General features: G+C 40.8%; 1 protein-coding gene across 1 annotated transcript; it reads left to right on the top strand.

Moving 5' to 3' along the window:
* Nucleotides 1-16,044: 16,044 nt before the first annotated feature.
* LOC307033496 (uncharacterized protein) lies at nucleotides 16,045-19,628 on the top strand. Its single transcript, XM_079671985.1, has 11 exons — nucleotides 16,045-16,161; nucleotides 16,492-16,618; nucleotides 16,878-16,958; nucleotides 17,189-17,396; nucleotides 17,707-17,759; nucleotides 17,851-17,949; nucleotides 18,155-18,387; nucleotides 18,476-18,654; nucleotides 18,740-18,833; nucleotides 19,025-19,369; nucleotides 19,511-19,628. The coding sequence occupies exons 1-10, from the start codon at nucleotides 16,060-16,062 to the stop codon at nucleotides 19,346-19,348; spliced, it is 1,500 nt and encodes a 499-aa protein (XP_079528111.1). The 5' UTR covers nucleotides 16,045-16,059; the 3' UTR covers nucleotides 19,349-19,369; nucleotides 19,511-19,628.
* The last annotated feature ends 1,125 nt before the right edge of the window (nucleotides 19,629-20,753 follow it).

Here is a 20,753-nt window from a genome sequence, read left to right as displayed (position 1 = left end):
CTCAGTCAACCTGACATGCTAATGTCATTGAAGTAGACAGTGATAATGTCATCCCAGGTGGATAATTTGCTTTGACTAGGCTCCGATAGAGGGCTGATTGCAGTGATAATATAACTGCAGTTAAAGGGAATGATCAACACTGACAACTCACCGATGAATATCTTTATTATTTTCCACTCTAATTTAACATTTTCCTCTAATTTGTCTCCTTTAATCTAACCTTTGTTTAAGCAGGCAGGCTTTTAAGAATGAACCCAGATTCAGTGTGACAGCCGGCGGTGAAACTCCAACTGCAGACCTGGCAGCTGGAATGATATCCTAATGCTATGTAAAGGAGGTCTGTGTGGACATGTGGGGAGGTGTTCATCTCTGTCAGCTGGAGGTGTTCATCTCTGTGAGCTGGAGGTGTTCATCTCTGTCAGCTGGAGGTGTTCATCTCTGTGAGCTGGAGTCTCCAGGAAAACAACCTCTTTGGATTAGGAACAACTTTATCTATTTTTTTCAAGGATTGACCGAAGGAGTTGCAATAATGTTTAGCTACAAAAGCTTCCATCAGTTAAAAGCTGCTGCTTTTGGACATGCAGCTCACAGAATAAATATTATATTATTTTATAAATAAATAAAACAGTGACAGCAGCGATCCGACTTTTCATCAGCACGTCAAAGACAGATCAATGCCTGTTTCAATAACATGTTCACTGTGTTAAACAGGATCACACATTCGCCACATCGGTTTGAGACAACTGAGAGAGAATACTGTTCTCCCTTTAGAGAACAGTAGCTCAGTCTAGATGAACTGGGAAAGACCAAAATAAGTAGTGTGGACTGGTACTTGGAGAGGTCCCTGTTCACCTCCTGGTTACTGCGAAGTTGGGGGGGGGGAGAACCATTACCTTGCAAACCATTTACATGCACAAAAAATAGTGGTGCATTGCTGTAACGGTGCACTGGCTCCCAGACAATTTACCAGCCATGCTGTAGCGGATGCAGCTTCGAATCATGCGCACCCTTTGTGTGGGTCATACCAACTCCCCCTTTGGAATATACATTTCTAACCAAAGCTAAACTATACAAAAACAATCTTTATGTCCCACAGCCATGTAATATATTCAAAATAGTTTTAATTCAACCAACAGTGTAAAGCTCTTAAATATTAACATAGAAAAATGACTTAAACAATTAAATTGACATAGTTAGGTAGTGGATGATTGTTTAAGGATTGTTTGAGGTCTATTTCCTCCTGATGAACTGCTGAGTCAGCTGCGGAGGCCTGTATATTGTTCACACCGCGAGGAACAGGTACACAGTATGACAGCGTGCTGCAGGTCCACACACACTTTTACAGTGTGTGATGCAGACACAGAGGCCTCCTCCATTCAGATGCTGATCTGCGCTAATTAATTCTCATGTTTCAGGGAATTAAACATTATTCTGGAGAAAAGAGCGTGCTGGAGGGAGCCGCTTTAGGCCAGATAAAAGGAGTGTATTTCTCTGTGACGGACATACATTTATTCACATTTCCCCAGCCAATTTCATTTTCAATGTAAAATGAAGAGGCGAGGTTAGGGAGCGCACAGAGGAGAGTTAGCTAATAGAAAACAATGAGCGCTGCTTTATTCTCCAGAGGCCATTCTGCCGCTGTCAGCGCTCTCTCCCGGCCCACAATACTCAGAGACAAAGAGAGAGAGCAGCGGGGCCAAGTGCCTCTTCTAAAACACACAGCAGCTTATTAACCCCAACATGCACACACACGCACACACGCACACACACAGAGCGTGGCGGCGGGCTGCAGAGGATATCAGGCATTAATATATTGAGGTTATATTCAGGTTGTAATGGTGTTATTAAAGCAACAAGCTCAGGCTGAATAGAGAGAAAATCCTATTAAAATAATTATACAGGCCCGGGTGTGTGTGTGTGTGTGTGTGTGTGTGTGTGTGTGTGTGTGTGTGTGTGTGTGTATGTGTGTGTGTGTGTGTGTGTGTGTGTGTGTGTGTGTGTGTGTGTGTGTGTGTGTGTGTGTGTGTGTGTGTGTGTGTGTGTGTGTCCTTGGCTTACTAATGTGTAGTAATTGACTTTGCTAATAGTGATTGCCAGCTAATTTTATTGCTGCTTTTCGTCAGCCTCTCACTTAATTAGAATGTATTGCTGCTACCAGACCTCTTAAGAAATAATTATCCTTACATGTAATTATGCTGTTACATCGTTACAGAAATGATAGTTCTATTGGAGAGCGTTTCAATTGGATTTGGTTCAATCTGATTTAATAGATTTATTTTAAGTAAAGGAATATTTATTTAATACTTTTTTAAAGTGGCTGTAGCTATTTCTTTCAAATGAGATGGTATTAACCTGTTAAACCCCGAGCCTGTTTTTCAGGTTTCAGGCTCGAAAATGACATTCCCAGAACAAATGACCATATCTTCCCTTCTAAAAGGGTTAAATTAATAATCTTTTTTCTCAAAGTAATGATAAACCTGTCAGTTGGATGTAGAAAAGTCAGATTCAATATAGATGTTTTTTATTTTAAAGAAAATTCAGATTGAACATGGTAAAAAACTGTAAATTATAGTGTCCGTCCCAAAAATATTTTGTACTTATAGTGAAAACTAACCTTGGATGATGGGTTAGTAGACTAAAAATCTTTAGGAATCCAAAGTACAACATATAATAAGTACCCTGTATCAAGATTGATGCAAAAACAAGTGATATTTGAAATTTTTAGACAGATTTAGCAAAAAAAAACCTCTTCTGGGGCCATAGAGAACCACAGTGACGCGTCGTAAAACCCGGAAGTAAACTTCTTCCGGTTCCTTCGTGAAAAACCAATGCAAATTCTCCATAGGATTTTTGGAAAATAGCTCGAAATAAGGTCTGTGGTTGACACACATTTAAGAGAGGGATCACGTTTTGTTCAGCCGGATAATCTCCACATGTCAACCCTACTTTTATAATTTTTGAATCGTAAATCTAGTCGCCAAAAGTGAAATGCTAACGTTATGCTATAAACGAACTACAAGCCAGTACAGCAGCAGGGTCGCACGACTTCAACGTCACGCCAACTTAAGACCGTTTCAACTGACTTGCACTGAAACTGCACTTTGAACACTTTAAATATATTAACATTTTAAACTGTATACCCCGGTTATCTAGGCCCTTTTTGTTTTGTTTAATCTATACCACGTTTATCTAGGCCCTTTTTGTTTTGTTTTATGTATACATGTCACACTGTGGGAAACGATATTTCGATATTTCTGGATGTATAACACATGTAGAATTTTTGATAATAAAGTTGAATTTGACTTTCGCGTGCTTGCATATTTTAACAAAGCTTTTCATTTTAGCCACACTGAATTTAACTAGAAGTCATGGCTGTGTCAATTACCAGTCTGATATCGTTTTACAAAGATGACAAGAAGAGTGTAGATAGAGGAGAGAACCAGTCAGGACACATAACAGTGCAGCCTAGATGAAGGTGTGCTTACCGGTGTTGTCAGGGCTAACATGAGGGACAAGGTTTATAGTGTCGGTGAGTAGTGATAGCAAGAGTACCGTTAACCTAGAGTTAATTTATTCACATTAATTCCCATCAACAAATCAATTGTATGTGTCACATGAAATCTTTATTAGGCAAGGCAAGGCAAGTTTATTTATATAGCACTTTTCAACACAAGGCAATTGAAAGTGCTTTACAAAAAATGAAAGACATTAAGAAAATGGCATTTAAAATCAGTCATTAAAAAGAAAAGCAATAAAATAAACATTAAAGAAAAAATACATGGATAAAAGTTACAGTGCAGTCTAAGATATGAATAGTTCAATTAAGAGCAGCGACAAAAAGAAAAGTCTTCAGCCTGGATTTAAAAGTAGTAAGAGTTGCAGCGGACCTGCAGGTTTCTGGGAGTTTGTTCTAGATATTTGGAGCATAATAACAGAATGCTGCTTTACCATGTTTAGTTCTGACTCTGGGGACAGAAAGCTGACCAGTCCCTGAAGACCTGAGAAATCTGGATGGTTCATCATTTAGCAGGAGGTCAGAAATGTATTTTGGTCCTAAACCATTCAGTGCTTTATAAACAGCAGCAGTATTTTTGAAATCTATTCTTTGACACACAGGAAGCCAGTGTAAAGACTTCAGAACTGGAGCGATGTGATCCACTTTCTTAGTGTTGGTAAGGACTCGAGCAGGGGTGTTCTGAATCAGCTGCAGCTTTCTAATAGATTCTTTAGTGAGACCTGTGAAGACACCATTGCAGTAGTCCTGTCTACTGAAGATAAAAGCATGGACACGTTTTTCCAAATCCTGCTGTGACATTAGTCTTTTAATCCTAGATATGTTCTTTAGGTGATAGTAAGCTGATTTAGTAACTGTTTTAATGTGACTGTTGAAACCAATAACTAATTTAACCCGCTGACAAGAGAGCCCACCTCCGAAGATCGTGACTGGCTGAAGGACAGACTCGGTGGCAGGTTTTCAGGAATTTCTTGGCTTCTCTCCCCCGAGCCAGAAGAGGAACACTACAGCTTGGAAACACTTACTGTTCCTGAAATTATCAAATCTGTTGGGCATCAGGGACCTCAGGCAATTGTGGCAAGCATGGCATTGTCTGAAGAGCAACAGAGGGAAATTCAGGTGGCTACCACTGGTCAGCGAACCAACCCAAACTGGCATTTGTTCAGGAAAGGAAGGTTGACTGCCAGCAACTTTGGAGCTGTCCTGAGGTCAAAGCGTGTGACTGCTTCCCTTATTGCCAGGGTGCTAGGGCAACAACAGGCCCTTGATGGTGTTTTGTCTGTACAGTGGGGGACTATGAATGAATGTGAGGGCGTCAGGGCATTCACCACTGCAACCCAGATGCAGGTCCATGAGTCAGATTTGTGGCTCTCCCTATCAGGATTGTTGGGGGCATCTCCAGATGGTCTGGTAGGGTCTTCCGCTGTGCTGGAGGTAAAGTGTCCCTACGGAGCCAGGGAAATGACAATTAGTGAAGCATTGCAAATCAAGGGCTTCTGTGTCAGTAAGGAAGGAGAAACATTCAGCCTGCGTGAGGAACATCCTTACTGGCACCAAGTGCAAGGTCAGCTTCACCTCACTGCAAGGAAGAAGAAATAAAAAAATTGTGAATTGTTTTTAATTTACATTTACTCGCCTTTGCAATGTTGTGGTTGTTCGAGTGTTAGGTTTCCTGACAGCTCATCTGTTGGGAAGATATAAAATATTAGTTTCATGGAAGTCACACCGTCACATATACTGTAAGAGCATTAAGACATACAGTACATAGGCTAAAACAAAACATCTAAAGATATAACCTTGCACTTTGATAAGTCTCGTAAACATTTTCACTATTTTGACATTTTTATAGATGAAAATTGAACTAAAGAAATAAATGGTAGATTAATATATATTGAAAATAGGTGTCAGCTGCTACACTAATTATAATAGTTATATTTCTTAATTAATTAAGATAAGATATTACTGTATTGATCCCAATTTGGGAAATGTTTGTGTTGCAGCAGTATAACGAGAAAAACAAAATATAAGTTATTATATATACAAAAGTATGTGAGGGATGGAATATTAAATTGAATATAAATGTAAAATGTTCATGTGATTTTACGTCCAAGAGAAGCTATGGAGCAGAGAGTTCTCTGCCAGCCAGAGGTGATTTGTTATTAGTTCAATATGTCAAACTGATTTCCCTGACTACAATCTTTAGTTACATGGTGAAACGTTATGCTGCTTGTACTAATTAGACTTATCATCTAAGCCACACAGGTTTTAATAGGATGTATTCATTATCTTTACTTATGTTGCGGTCTTTTCAGCAGCGCCATCTCTAAAAGGGCGATACAGTCACTACCCATCATTTACATTTCACCGTGACATGGACAAAAATGTAACGTCAACTTACCTCATGGCACGAATCCAGACTCTCCTTTGGAAAACATCGGCCGGGAAACGATAGAACAAGCACGTTTCATGCGAAGACCTGTGGCTGCAACCCGGAGCAAAGCAACAAACCATTGCGTAGCTAACTAGTAGCGCTAGCTTTAGCTAACGTTAGCTAACGAAACTAACTGCCGAGTAAAATTGGAAAACACTGGTAATTAATTATTCTATAATTTGTAAAACTACGGTGTTAAAAACGACAATTTAAAAAATACAGATTCTAATGGTCAGATATAGATATACCAACCCAGTCTCACGGCCTTTCGTGTTCACCAACACGATTTTTAATCTATTGATTCGTTTTCACCAACACGATTTCCCCCTTTTTTTCCTGTTGCACAGCGCGATTTTAAAAGCAATGTATTTCTATTGGTAGTCTCTCCCCTTTTTTTTCGTGTTGCACAGCACGATTTAAAAAGCAATGTATTTCTGTTGGTCGTCTCACGGCATTACGTGTTATAGGAAGACCGGAAGCTGTGTGGTTCATAAAAACATGTTCTTACTCAATATCAAGCCACGATTATTGCTTTTATTTAAAATCGTATCATTTCGGACTTTTGTTGCTGTCTGTGAGGAAAATTAATGGGGCTCATTTTTCCTTCTAATTTGTTATTCTTTTCAAAATAACACACTGTTATTTAGTCAACAATAACACACAATTATCCTTGTTTTTATTTATTTGTTTAATTCTATAATCTCTGGCTTTTTTGCCGTCCTTCAGGAACTGAATTTCAAAATAAAAATAACCGGAAACAGACGTAGGCCTATAGAGAGGCGAAGTCCCGCCCATCTACTTCCGACCCATGGGACCCCGGAAGCGGAAAATTATACATTGACGTCAATGGAGAGAGAAAAGTCATCTTTCGATCCCGTTTGAATTGTGCCGAGAATGAAACATATGATGTTTGTCAAATTAAAAGAACATTTTGCAAGTCAAATCTTTTTAAATGTGTCGTAAAACTGTGAAGTTATAATTTATTTTGTGTGAAACCGCTCAGTGAACTAGAGGTCTCTGGTCTCGCACAATACGCGTCACCATCACAAAGATGGCTGTCACGTTAGCAAATTTCACCTGTTTCTTTCAGAATGAGGCGAAAAAGTATAAAACGAGGTGAAAATCACTACAAGTCTGGGCATGTTGAGAGCTGTACATACACGAAAGGGAGCGGCTCTGTAAGAGCCAGCATGCGGGACCGGCTTTACAAGGTTTCAGTGAGTAATATGAGTGCAATGTTTAAGGTTAATGTCAGCTAGCTAACAAGGTACACTAACGTGTTTTGTTTTAGCAACTAGTTTTCTCCTTAAGAACTTCGTGGTGTCTGTGTATGCTTTGGATAACATTAGTGTTCACAAGAACAAGATACACTCCCGTGTTTTGTTTTAGTTGCTCTTCAGATTGAAGCGGCCAGTTTTATATCGACTATATGTGTGATCTCCTTTTTACATCTCGTTGTGTCATTTGAGTTTATTTGCTGTGTGTAGATTCAAGGATTTTGGTTATCTTGTCCAGGGGTGCAAACTTGTCACCTTTCGGCGAAATTCTCCGTTTTGAATCCAAAATAGGTTGTTTGTGTGATTCATGTAGATCTGCAATAGAAATATTTTGGGGGATGGGAGGGGGTCTGGGACCCGGATTAATGTGCGGCCGCGAGCTTTTTTTATATATTATAATGAAAGGCGAGCTGTGTGCTCAAGTCTTCCTGCCTGTCGGCTCTGCTCATGATGTATAATAAGCCTCTGCTGCTCGGCGATGATGGTCTAGCTTCAGCAGCTACATTACCTACAGGTGCGTTTGTTAACAGTAACTGTGCGTCCGGAGTCACTGTGGCACAGACTGGACCGCTGGTGAACAGCTGTTAGAACGGGCCGTTCAGGTGTTCAGAGCAGAGCTCCCTGTCGGAGCGGCAGAGCGTGATGTGCACTGAAAAGTTTTTTTTCCCGTCGCAATATTATCGTTGAGCTAGCTAACTAGCATACATTGTCACTATCTGCTAACGTTAGCTTTAGCCTTCGTTTTCTAATCGTTTTTTTCATAGGCTATAAACAGAGGTGGTATAAGTATATATCTTGTACTTAATTAAAAGTAGAAGTACTCAGTTCTTGTACTTGAGTAAAAGTAGAAGTAGCCTACTCAGATCGTGTAGGCTACTTGAGTAAAAGTAGAAGTACTCAGATCTTGTACTTGAGTAAAAGTAGAAGTACCAGAGTGTAGGAATACTCTGTTACAGTAAAAGTCCTGCATTCCAAATGTTCCTCAAGTAAAAGTAGAAAAGTATTATTATCAAAATATAGTGAAAGTAGCAACAGTAAAAGTAGTCATTTTGCAGATTGGTCCATTTCAGAATAATATATATGATATGTTTTATAATGATTGATCATTAAAGTGTTATCAAAGCTGGTAAAGGTGCAGCTAGTTTGAATGACTTTGTATACTAAAGGGTAGCTTGACGATTTACTCCAGGTGAAACTAAAGTCTGATTTAACACTTGATTATATTTCACATCATTCATCCACATCTGTAAAGTAACTAAAGGGATTAAATACATGTAGTGGAGTAAAAGTACACCATTTACCTCTGAACTGTAGTGGGGTAGAAGAACAAAGTAGCAAAACATTGAAATACTTAAATAAAGTACAAGTATCTCAAAATTGTGCCCAATTATAGTACTTGGCGAGTTTATGAACTTAGTTACTTTACACCAGTGGCTATAAAGATAGAAAGACTAAGCCTTGCACAGAGGCATGAAAACACATTTTCAAAATGCTCAACAGTGCTGCCAAAATTATAAACTGACTGCTACACAATTAAAATAAATGCTTTTTATATATTTCTATTAGATGTGACTCTTTGGAGTTTCTGTTATTATTAACACTGCTGCTTTAGTTGTTCTGACTGCTAAAATCCTCTGTTATTCCTCATTTTAAAGCCGATATTCTGTGGGTTCGGGGGGCTCGGATCCTTTTCACCTTTTTCATACCTGATGAGTTTGCATCCCTGTTGTCAATTTGTTTGGTTATCTAGGCACAGCTGGGTGTGACTCCCTCTGGTACACTGGTATGTGTTTTCCTAATGTAGAGAGCATTGATTAATTAATAAACTACACACTGACTCTAGATCCTGACCAAATCCTTTTTTGTTGATCAAATGTTTTTCAAAAATGTATTGTATATTATATAACAGCTGCACATCACAGACCGGAGTCTCTGCTACTGTGGACCACGAAGGAGGCGATTATCATCCCCATCCCCAAAGACCCTGCATGGCATGGAAAACTCCTCCTCCTGGAACAATTCTACACCCAGCATGTGCTCCCTGTGTTGGCCATTAGAGAGGAGGACATTTAAATAAACATACTCTTAACACCCTCGGAATCTGCGTTGTGTTTCGTATGTGTGATGGGGTGTTATGCAGAGGGGAGGAAAACAGGACACAGCAGATTGGGATTGTGGTGGAGATGCTGAGCAGTTATTTAATTGTTGCGTGTAATTATTATTATACTGCGTGCTTCTTATTCCATCTTTTGCTGCAACATGGATCTGTATGTTACTCTATATTTACTTGTTATCTACCACACTTCCTTCTACATCATACACCATCATTATACATGGTGTATATAGGATATATATATATTTGTATACATATCTGTAAATTGTATAATTTTATTTTTCGTATTTGGGATTTCTCTTTTCCATGTGGAAAATGGCAGCTGCATATTCTGCTTTTCTCATCTGGCTCCCTGTCTGCTCGTCTAGAATGAGAAAATGATATAATGAATTACTAATAATAATTTAAACCTGTTATTACCAATATTTCACAAATTCTTCATGTAAACTTAAGAGCACAGCTGTGTGTTGAGTGTCAGCTTTGCTTGGTTCATCTTACTGGGGGGCAGCTACATGGATGTCGGTGCAGTCCACAATAATTTTGCAGTTGAAGGCAGAATGAATTTATTATTGACTCAGAATGAAGCACAACTTCGTGTCATACAATACATTGACTTTATTTGTAATTGTGTAAAAAAATATGAATATTGATTAGCAAGCAGGACCTGCAGGAACAGAGAATGGTGATGGAACGAGCTGGGAAGAGAGAAGAATAAAGAAAACAGATCAACTTTATTATCGGATATTAACAATTCAATTTCAAAACAAGTTGCCGCTCCTACAGTTTTCTAGTATGTAAAGATGATTTCACATGACCAATGCAAACTATCAAACTCAATACATGTGTGTCTCTGGGGGGTGCATTGTGCCTTTGATGTATATAAATAATATACCATAACCAAATACTATTACGTACAGTGGAAATCAGGTTGCCAGAGCAGGTCAGTCCAGTGTGCATGTTCCTCAGGGTCTCAGCAGTTACAGGTGAGGTAAAGGAAATAAAAGAGAAAAAGGTCAGTAACAACACTTTAAAGTAACAACACTGAATAATTATCTCTTTTAATAATTTTCTCTCAGTAATCACTCTGTCTTTCCAACAAACAGATTGACTCACTCTCACTATCATCACAATGAAACACGTCCAGAAGAATGTCATGCAAAGCTGCCTGCCTTCCTTCCTTCGACTCTCCCTGAACTGCCTGATCTTTTAATGTTCAATGTTAACCATTTGTGCAGATAGCATTAAGTAGAAAATATGCTAATGTAGCGTTAGCCTACCTCCCGCCCCCTTAGCACCTGGTGGAGGGGGCAATAGGCTACTCTTCAAATGTTTCACAAAATACTTACCATCATGACTACTCTTACTGTTTAACATTTTGGTTTACTTCATGTTAAGGCTAATACAAATGACAAGGCTAAGTAATGTAATGCTAACTAACATGCTCGCTACTATAGGGTGACCAGATGTCCCCGTTTTCCGGGGACAGTCCCCGTTTGTATTGGCATGTCCCCGGTTGAAACTGTCCCCGGAAATGTCCCCGTTTTTTAATATACGTTAAAAGCACATAGCAAGGTGAAATAAAACGTTTTATGTCAGGAAACACTGGGTAAACAGACTGTGGTCAAGCCAGCCCCCAGTTCGGAAAAAACAGTCAAGCCAGCCCGCAAGTTGTATTGCGGTGCGCGAATATCCTATGCATTACGGTAGAGGCCTGTAAAAACTGTCTTCAAAATAAAAGCGTTTACTCGGTCAATAACAAATATACCTAAAAAACACAAACATATTCATATATACTGGAGCTTAAATCAAGAAATATTTACTCTATAATGTGATCAATAATAATTTAAAACAAACTACGTATAACTACCACATTATAACTGAGTGAATGTAAAATGTAAGTATACAGTTAAGATATCTGACATTTCCACTGGGTGACTAATTTCAATTCACTAATTTCAATTGATGTTGACACCATCTCACAACACTCCTAAAATAACATTACTTTCTGAAGCACAATATAAAATGTATGCTGTTTAAAATCTCAAATTAGATCTATTGTCCATCTATATTTTGATTATTATTTATTGGAAACTGTCCATAATCAAAGAGTCATTCAAAGTCAATTAAATACTCATTTCACTTCAGGGTGATAGCAGGAGACCCCATCTAGTCAATCAGAGAAAATCGGGAAACTCTGATGAAGAGTTTCAAAATAAAATAGTCTTGAAATCTCATATATGGGCTATCGTCCTTCTGTTTGTATCCAACAGTTAAAATGTTCGAATTACATTGAACCAGAATTGTCCCCGTTTTGTCTTTAACAGTGAAGAAAATTGGATATGTTAATGATATATTGACCGCAAAACTCAAAATGTCCCCGGTTTTAATTTTGAAAATCTGGTCACCTTACGCTACTAGCTAGGTAGCTAACTTGACTATTGTCACGGTTTGTGAAACAAGCAGGACCCAAATGCAGATTTAAACTGAAACTTCCTTTATTTCAAGGCTATGATATCTCTATACAATGACAAACAGAACACTCACCGCAGAACTAGTCAGGGAACAAGACGAACCGACCAAGACAGACAGAAAACCCAGAACTTAAATACACACAAGACTACTCGCACAACAAGACACAGGTGAGGAGGGAGGAGAAAACACAGGGGCCCAGGTGAACATAATCAGATAATTAGACACACCAGGGAAACTAATGACAAGAGGAAAAACACAGGGAGAGGGACCAGACAATAACCCAGAGGAAAACATGACATGGAAAACAGCAAAAACACCCAAACCTACAAAACTATAAACGTGACATAACATGAGAATCGTGACATAACTCCCCCCTCAAGGGACGGATCCCAGACGTCCCAAAAAAACAAAAGTCCAGCAGGGTGGGTGGAGGGGTCTGGAGGACGGGTCTCGGGCGGACGGCCCGGGGGCAAGGCAGAGTTCAAAAAAGGGGAATTCGGGCGGACGGCCCGGGGGCAAGGCAGAGTCCATGGAGGGAATCTCGGGCGGACGGCCAGGGGGCAAGGCAGAGTCCGAGGAGGGGTGAAGACCAGAAAGCTCCGGAGGCCGGTCAGGAGCAGGTGTCGGCAAGATCCCCCATGGAAGAGGACACAGGACCGGCAGTACCCCCGGCAGGAGAGCAGTCGGCGGAATCCCCAACGCGACAGGACATGGAGTTGGCAGGACCCCCGGCAGAAGAGTAGTCTGCGGGACCTCCAACGGCACAGGGCATGAGGTTGGCAGGACCCCCGGCAGAAGAGTAGTCTGCGGGACCTCCAACGGGACCAGACATGGAGTTGGCAGGACCCCCGGCAGAAGAGTAGTCTGCGGGACCTCCAACGGCTCAGGACATGGGGTTGGCAGGACCCCCGGCAGAAGAGCAGTCTGCGGGACCTCCAACGGCTCAGGACATGGGGTTGGCAGGACCCTCGGCAGAAGAGTAGTCTGCGGGACCTCCAACGGGACCAGACATAGAGTTGGCAGGACCCCCGGCAGAAGAGTAGTCTGCGGGACCTCCAACGGGACCAGACATGGAGTTGGCAGGACCCCCGGCAGAAGAGTAGTCTGCGGGACCTCCAACGGCACATGAGTGGGTTGGTTCGCCAACAGAACCCGGGGAGCTGGCGTCGGACGGACAGCCAACCGAGACGAGGTGCTGGAGTCGGCCGGTACGCCGACAGGATTCGAGGAGCTGGCGTCGGCCGATGAGTCAGCAGGTGACGAGGAGCCGGAGTCGGGACCATGGTTACTGGAGCCGGCACTGAAGCCGGGACCATGGCTGTAAGGTCCGGTTCTGGAGCCGCAAACATGGCTGCAAGGTCCGGTTCTGGAGCCAGAAACATGGCTGTAAGGTCCGGTTCTGGAGCCGGAACCATGGCTCTTGGGGCTTGAGCTGCTAGCTTGGCCTTGCGACTCCTCCTCTTAGCAGCCGCCTGAATACTCCGTGGACCTCCATAAGCCAGACGAGTTCCAGAATATGACTCCTGGACAGGAGGAGGAACTGGGGCAGAAGCACGGGTTGACTTCAGACGGAACCCACCAAGGCGTATGGTGCCAGGTTGGGAATTGGGAGACATGGAGCTAGCATGCCTGGGGCTAGCAGGCCGGGAATCACACACTGAGAGGAAGTCCAAAATCCAGCCAGGTAAGAATTTAACTAAACCTGGTTTCTCCATTGCCCTCTGGTGTGCCTCAGCCCGAACAGCCTCTCGCTGCTGACCCCTGGACGCTCCCAACCATCGACTAGAGCAGACAGCCAAAGCAACGGTTAACTCCAATATCTCCTGCTCGAAAGGATCTGCTGGGCCCATATTTCAGGTCGGTTCGTACTGTCGCGGTTTGTGAAACAAGCAGGACCCAAATGCAGATTTAAACTGAAACTTCCTTTATTTCAAGGCTATGATATCTCTATACAATGACAAACAGAACACTCACCGCAGAACTAGTCAGGGAACAAGACGAACCGACCAAGACAGACAGAAAACCCAGAACTTAAATACACACAAGACTACTCACACAACAAGACACAGGTGAGGAGGGAGGAGAAAACACAGGGGCCCAGGTGAACATAATCAGACAATTAGACACACCAGGAAAACTAATGACAAGAGGAAAATACAGGGAAAAGGACCAGACAATAACCCAAAGGAAAACATGACATGGAAAACAGCAAAAACACCCAAACCTACAAAACTATAAACGTGACATAACATTAGAATCGTGACAACTATGTTCCATGCAAAACATGTATATTACCTGATATGTTTGGTCCAACGACTCCTGGTCCTTTCATAAGACGGGAAGCGATAGAACAAGCAAGTGGTATGATCACTTTTGTGATTACAACCTGGTACAAAGCACACAGGCATCTTGTAAAAGTGAATTTATTGGAGCCATCTCTTATATTTATTGGAGGGAATAAATCAGTCTTCTTCTTCTTCTTTTCTTTGCGAGTCGCAACCAATCTTGGATTATTATCGCCTATGACATCACTTATGCGACCCAGAATGCATTTGGGATTTGTAGTCTTTCTAGTTGCGTATTTTTCATAGTCTTATATTTCAACAGTTTTACGACAAACTGTGACTTTTTTTTACATGGAAATGATTGTTTAAGATTGACAAACATCATATGTGTCATTCGTGGCACAATTCAAACGGGATCAAAAGATAACTTTTCTCTCTCCATTGACTTCAATGTATAATTTTCCGCTTCCGGGGTCCCATGGAGGCTCCCGGAAGGGGAGGGACTTTGCCTCTCTATAAGGGACATTTCGAGCATCATCGAGTTTAGGATGGCCGAAGACACTACACTACCCATAATTCCCAGCTATCGTTTAGGACTACAGTCCCCGTGATTAAACTTCAAGTCGGGATTGGATGTTGGAGTGGCAGTGCGCCAAGGTTACGGAATCGAAACTGGATCGAACGCCGCCCCCCCCCCCCAACAATTAGAAGTTGCCAGTATTAAACCAATTATTAACCAATTAAAATGAACCGATTAAACATCTCTCTGACACAGTTTAAACGCATTTCAAGTGGAAGAATTGTTCGTGTCTCCTCTTCGTGTCTCGGGAAGCTGGAAGCTGTATTATTTTCAAAAAATAAAAATAAAAGAATATTTTTTTAACCATAATGGGTACTTTACACAACATTGAGTCAAACTTATCCTTGTTTTAATCCTTGTTTTATTTATGTTAAATTGTTGTCGGTTAATTTTCCATTTTATTTATTTTGGTTTAAGGCATCATTATTTTTTATTTATTATTATCATGTTAGATGTTTAAACTTTTCTGCATTTTATAAGGCAATATATACTTTTTTGTTTTTGTCCGTAGGCTACTTAGGTTATTAAAGAGTTATTGTGTCAAAATATAGGAAATGTATTAATATTTTATTGTATAATCGGTACAGGAAATTACATCATTCAGAGCACCACCTATTGGCCAAAGACGCTGCCACCGGCATTGCGATCCATCCTCTGACAAAGTAAGTTGGGTCACTAAAGTCTGATACATGTTTTGCTTAGATTTAATAATTGGGGCTTTTTTTTAAGCCTTTACTTGCATGGTTCATCATACATACTGAACTGTTCTAAGTCTGAGAAATGCTTTCGCCATAATCAGCAAAGCAACATTAATGTGAAATTATTATTGCGGGCGGCTAGCTAGCTAGCTCACGTTCAACATAAGCTTAAACTAGTTTAGCTACATTTATATCAGCTCATAAGTGGTGTGTGAAAAATATTTGTCTTAATTACGGCTACATACGTCGGTGTTAAAGTGTGAGTTATATGTTATCTTAATCGCTTTTGTTTTACACATGACAGTACTAACGCTGGCCGACATTTTAATATATGTTTGGGGGGGGAGGGGCATAGTCCACGTCCATGTGCTTGTTACGCGTATGAAACAGGAAACACGTAAATGAGCTCAGTCTGTCTAAAGTAGTTAAACCGTCACAATGTGCATTTAAAAAAGCTAGTTTCACTACATAATTCACTTTTTCTGTTCTCTCCTGCAGCTCCCGTACCCACACCACAAACCCATACACTGATCTACACCATCATAAAACCAACGGCACTTTTAAGAGCCAAACTCAACCTATCTCTCTGTCTATCTACCTACCTTTCTTATAGTTATTGTCTCTATCTTTTTCTATCATTCATTATGCTGGCTGGCTGGCTGGCTGGCTGGCTGTGTTGCAGTGTTGCAATGGCAAAAAAACACAACCCAGACCCCAATAATCCCACATCCAAAGAAGGGAAAAGCATGGCTCTTGAGCTGAAGCATGAACACATGCTAGCTGAAGCTAAGGTTGATGTTTTAACCCATATGACCTCATTCATTTCCCACTTGAATTTGGCACTATCTGTTATCCAAAAAATGCTGAACAGGCCAAGAGTAATTGGATTTTGGATCAATGTATTGGGCTTTTGCAAAACGGTTCATCATTACAACATGGGGGGCAGAGGCTTACTAAATAAAGCTTGTTCAACTTGTTTTACTTCATTAGTTTTATATGGTAGGAAAAACTTGAAGTAAAAATGTTCTTCAAGTGAATGAATTTACTTTTATTTGTCCACTGTCATATGGTATCAGTTTATCAGCAACATCAACCGTACATGAGTTGTTACTTGGTCACAGAAAGCAGCTGAGGAGAGGAAACGGGCACGCTCTGTAGGAGACACTTTACAGTCCCCTAAAAGGGGCTGTGTAGGACGTGGCCAGACGAGAGGGAGGCGTGGAGGGCGACGCCAAGGCTCAGCTACAGGTTGAAATCCCAATTATTTTACATTTTTATGAATTTACTAAGTAAATGGTTGGAAAATCGAATTAAAACACAGTAATTGCTTGTTGAGGGTCTACAATAATTCCAATATATAAACGCATAGTGACACTAAAATCGGAGACATTCCCACTGTGGTGTCATAAGAACTATGCTTTATTTAATTTCACAAGCTTTTAAACAATAGGTAGATAATACAAATCATCAGTTATCTGTTGTTAACCCTCTGTGTGATGTTTTACAGTCACATCCCCCCCGACTGAGGGCTTCCAGTCTTCCAGTGTGGAGGTTCTGCGTACTGAACCTTCAGCACAACGCGAATTTGGTAAATCAAAAAAATGGCTTTAAGTTTAAAACTAAAATTAATTTTTAAATAAATTGTGTTACTGAGAGAAAATAACCTTATACACAACTGACAGTTCAGGACTCGAACGAGGAATGTAATTCAGTAAAGATATTGGCCAGTTCCATACTGAGCAAAGAAATGATCCTTGATTTTTAGTGTTCATCTTAAATATAGTCATTTACAGTTAAAGTTTCCCATTCTGTTCACAGAAAAGAATATGGAGAGACTCTCTGACATTCTTTCCTCATGTCCTCCTCATGAGCCTCAAAAAAGCTCTGCCTCATCCTGGTCTTTTCGGCAGCAGAAAGCCTCAGAGCGCTGGAAAGAAGCGAGACCACACCACCTACAATGCCTTCTAGAAAAAGAGGCTGTTGGTCATCCCCTGTGTGGCCTCTGCCACGAGCCGGCTGTTATTAGGTGAGATAACATTTACCTTTATTTAAATTACTTTACCTAATTGTAATTTTTCAGTATTAATGCTCAGTGCCCTGCTATTTCAGCTAACATGTATGACTTTTGGGATGTTAGAAAACTGGATACCTAGAGAAAACCCACATGAAAATGAAAGTAATTCTAGGATATTAGAATAATTTTGTATTTCCTCCCAAGGTGTAGAGAGTGTCTCCCCGAGGAGTGGTCCTGTGGAGACTGTGATGTACTTCATCACAAGAACCAGCCACTCCACAACAGGGACAGTTTAATGAATGTTTTTTTTTAAACCAATTAGTCCAACAACGTGTGTTGTTAGAGTGGAAGGTGGATATGACACCCATGACCAAGGTATGCTCTCTCAAACTTGCATTTTGATGTTCACATGTCTCTTCGGCCAGCATATAATGGTAATTAGTGCTTTTCTTTTTTTTTTTGACAGCTTGCATATTGCCAACTGTGAAGGCACCCAACTGCTCCTGTAAAGGCACAAACTTCACTGTGGTACCAGGCAAACCAGTGATTTTAATTACCATCAATGGTAAACAAATATATATATATATATATATATATATATATATATTTGTATTTCTATTGAATTGTTGTTATATGTTTATTGTTGTGGGCTGAGGCATTGTGCTTCCACTTGGAGTAAAACCTTCATGTAATATCTGTTCATCTTTGACTATTTGTAGATGGAACTGTTGTAAAATGTGTCTTAATTATGTTTATTTACTTGTTCCAAGGGCGTTATGACTTGCATCTGCCACTATATGCCTGTCAAACTTGCCAGCAGCAGTGGACCCCCGACTTGAAAGTCCTCCTTAAGAGTGGATACTGGCCAGCTTCGGTCAGTATTTCCACACTTTACACCTTGGACCTCCTGAGCTCCTTTGAAGAGCTCAAGGTCATCTCTCCGGGATTCTCCAGACAGGCCTTTGCAAAGCTGCTGGAGCATCGCACAAAGTGTGGAGGAAGAGTAAGTGTAAATATTCTTTACCATATTATACATTATAACATTTCCGTAAATAGACAAAATCACAGCAATATATGTAATTATCTTCCAGTCTGGACCTGTCAACGGAGATGCACTGCAGCGCAGCTTTCTGGAGTTCTCCTATGCCTCGTATGAGGAAGACCAGCTCTGCTGTGGTGCTCCTTTCATTTGCCCTGCCTGCACGCCGGAGATGTTGGCTGTTTCTGCCGATGGAAACAGGAAGCTGTATCGCTTTCGTCGAAGTGGAAGGTGCTGTTTTTACAATGTTGTTATTTAACTTTTTTGATTACTGTTTATATTTCATGGATATATTTGCTAATCTTTTTTTCCTCAGTTCTGATGGCAGCCCTTTTTTTAATGGGCTCTTTGTAGCAGAATACAGCGCGGTGGCTGCATTTGTTGACAAAATACAGAGATCACTGAAAAATGCAAGTTTTTATTCGTCATTTTACCTTATAGGTATATCACAAAAATAGCCATGTATATCCAACCCTGACTTTCTTCAAATTCAGCTACTTCTCCTTACCATCTACTCCAAAATCAGATAATTAGAAGAAATGGTGTAGATCGTGATTCCATTGCTTTTAACTGATTTTTCATGATGTAATGTGTGTCTTAGACCCAGGGAAGAGGCACATGTGGGGACTCCCAGTGGACAGCAGCGAGGGAGACGTCAAGGAGGGCTTCGAAGCTGGATGAAGAAGGGATGGAGGTGGCTGTATGTCGCCATGGGTTTCTTTTGAAGGCCTTAAATATGTACAGGGGGGAGATATTCGCCTACCCCCTGTATCTTCAAAAGGAACTCATGCCAGCCAAAGCCAAGTTCTTCACCATGGATGTGGCTTGCAAGTACTGGCCGTACATGGAGAAAGCTGCAAGTGTCCTTCCTGCTCTCCAGGAGCTGACCACCATGGAGCCATTCCTCAGTGTAATGCATGCTTGAGCCCATGCTACCAAATGCGAGGTATGTGAAATATTTTTGTATCACGTACATTTATATTTGTTATCTTTATAATACTAAAGTAGTAAATATCTAAGCTATACTGTTTAGTATAGTAGTATGTAGCCTCTTTGCACAACAATTCCAGCAAACTTTTACCATCAGATTATATGGAGTGGGAAGAACCAGGAGGGAGCAGGGATGACCGCTGGGGAAGAGGTGGAGCAGGTCAACAGCTGCTTGTCCCGTTGTGCCCTGACAACAAAATACATGTCCAAAGCAGGTGAGTGGAAGGTTTTGCCCTGTTATTGCATACTTTTTTAGATGACACATCATAACTTCATTATTGCTTTCAAAAGCACGACTGGACATGCTCACAGTGCATGCAATGGGATGGAACAGGAAAAAAGGTGACTCCCTTCATCAGGCACTTTCCACAAGATATGTGAAGGTGAGCCTCCTATTAAAGGTGTTGTTGTGTCCTTTGTCATTTGCACATGTCTTGTTGTTAATCATAGCAAGTTTTAATCTTGATAAATGTCCATCGTCTACTGTTTATCAGACTAGTAAGAGGCTCCTGGAAGAGACTGCAAGTCTTGAGGAACTCAAGACGGAGCTACATTGTGTCTCAGATGAAATGGTGTCGACGTGGATTTTCGACGTGAAGGAATGGGCATCTGGTAAGCACGACGAGATAACACCAGCTACATATCATTGTCCATGACTGTTTGAATTTACAGATTTGATCCTAAAGAGCAGCCAATTTTAAGGCAATAAGGCTGATTTTTCATGCCACGTAATGGGACCCTCACTGGATTTCAGTAGACAGGGACATAATCTTCAAGCAATAGCAAGCCAACTATGTGTCCATGTTTATCTCTGATATGTTCCAGTTTTCATAGTTGTACCATCAATTTGTGTTAAAAGGTGTTAAATTTTTTGCACTTGCAAATATAGTTTGTCACATATCCCTATCCCATTACTTCATGTCTTTTTCAGACAGCAGCAAGCTCCGCCATCGACTTCGAAGGAAGCTTGCAGACGACAAAAAGCGCCTTAATCAGGAGGTACTGAAGTACAACCAGCTGGTACACGACTCTGCCATAGGCATAGATGTTGCTGCGGTGGAGCATTCCCTCTCTGGAGGGAACATCATGTCCGCGCTGTGGCCGTGGGAAGTTCATGGCATGGGTCAGTTTCCAGATATTTCATAATAATTCATTTGAAGTTCTGTTATATGAAGGTATACCTTGCTGAGTTATGCACATATCATGTAGAGTGTTAGAACGTTCATTTAGTTTAAGGGTATATCTTAATTTTTCTTATTGTGTATACATTTGATTATTTTGAAAGTACATGTTTGGAGTTTTAAACATATTGTTATGCTATAATGAAAATGGGATTCATG

The sequence above is a fragment of the Notothenia rossii genome (assembly GCF_949606895.1).
Source record: "Notothenia rossii genome assembly, chromosome: 3".
Taxonomy (NCBI): domain Eukaryota; kingdom Metazoa; phylum Chordata; class Actinopteri; order Perciformes; family Nototheniidae; genus Notothenia; species Notothenia rossii.
Note: the sequence above shows the minus strand (reverse complement) of the source record. Positions and strands in the feature narration are given on the sequence as shown.

Bases quoted from the DNA above. Each gene is read 5' to 3' on its own strand.
- LOC307033496 (XM_079671985.1), top strand. From the start codon at position 16,060: ATGGCAAAAAAACACAACCCAGACCCCAATAATCCCACATCCAAAGAA. The intron at 18,388-18,475 runs GTAAGTGTAAAT...ATTATCTTCCAG, and splicing joins GCACAAAGTGTGGAGGAAGA to TCTGGACCTGTCAACGGAGA. The intron at 18,655-18,739 runs GTGCTGTTTTTA...TTTTTTCCTCAG, and splicing joins CGCTTTCGTCGAAGTGGAAG to TTCTGATGGCAGCCCTTTTT.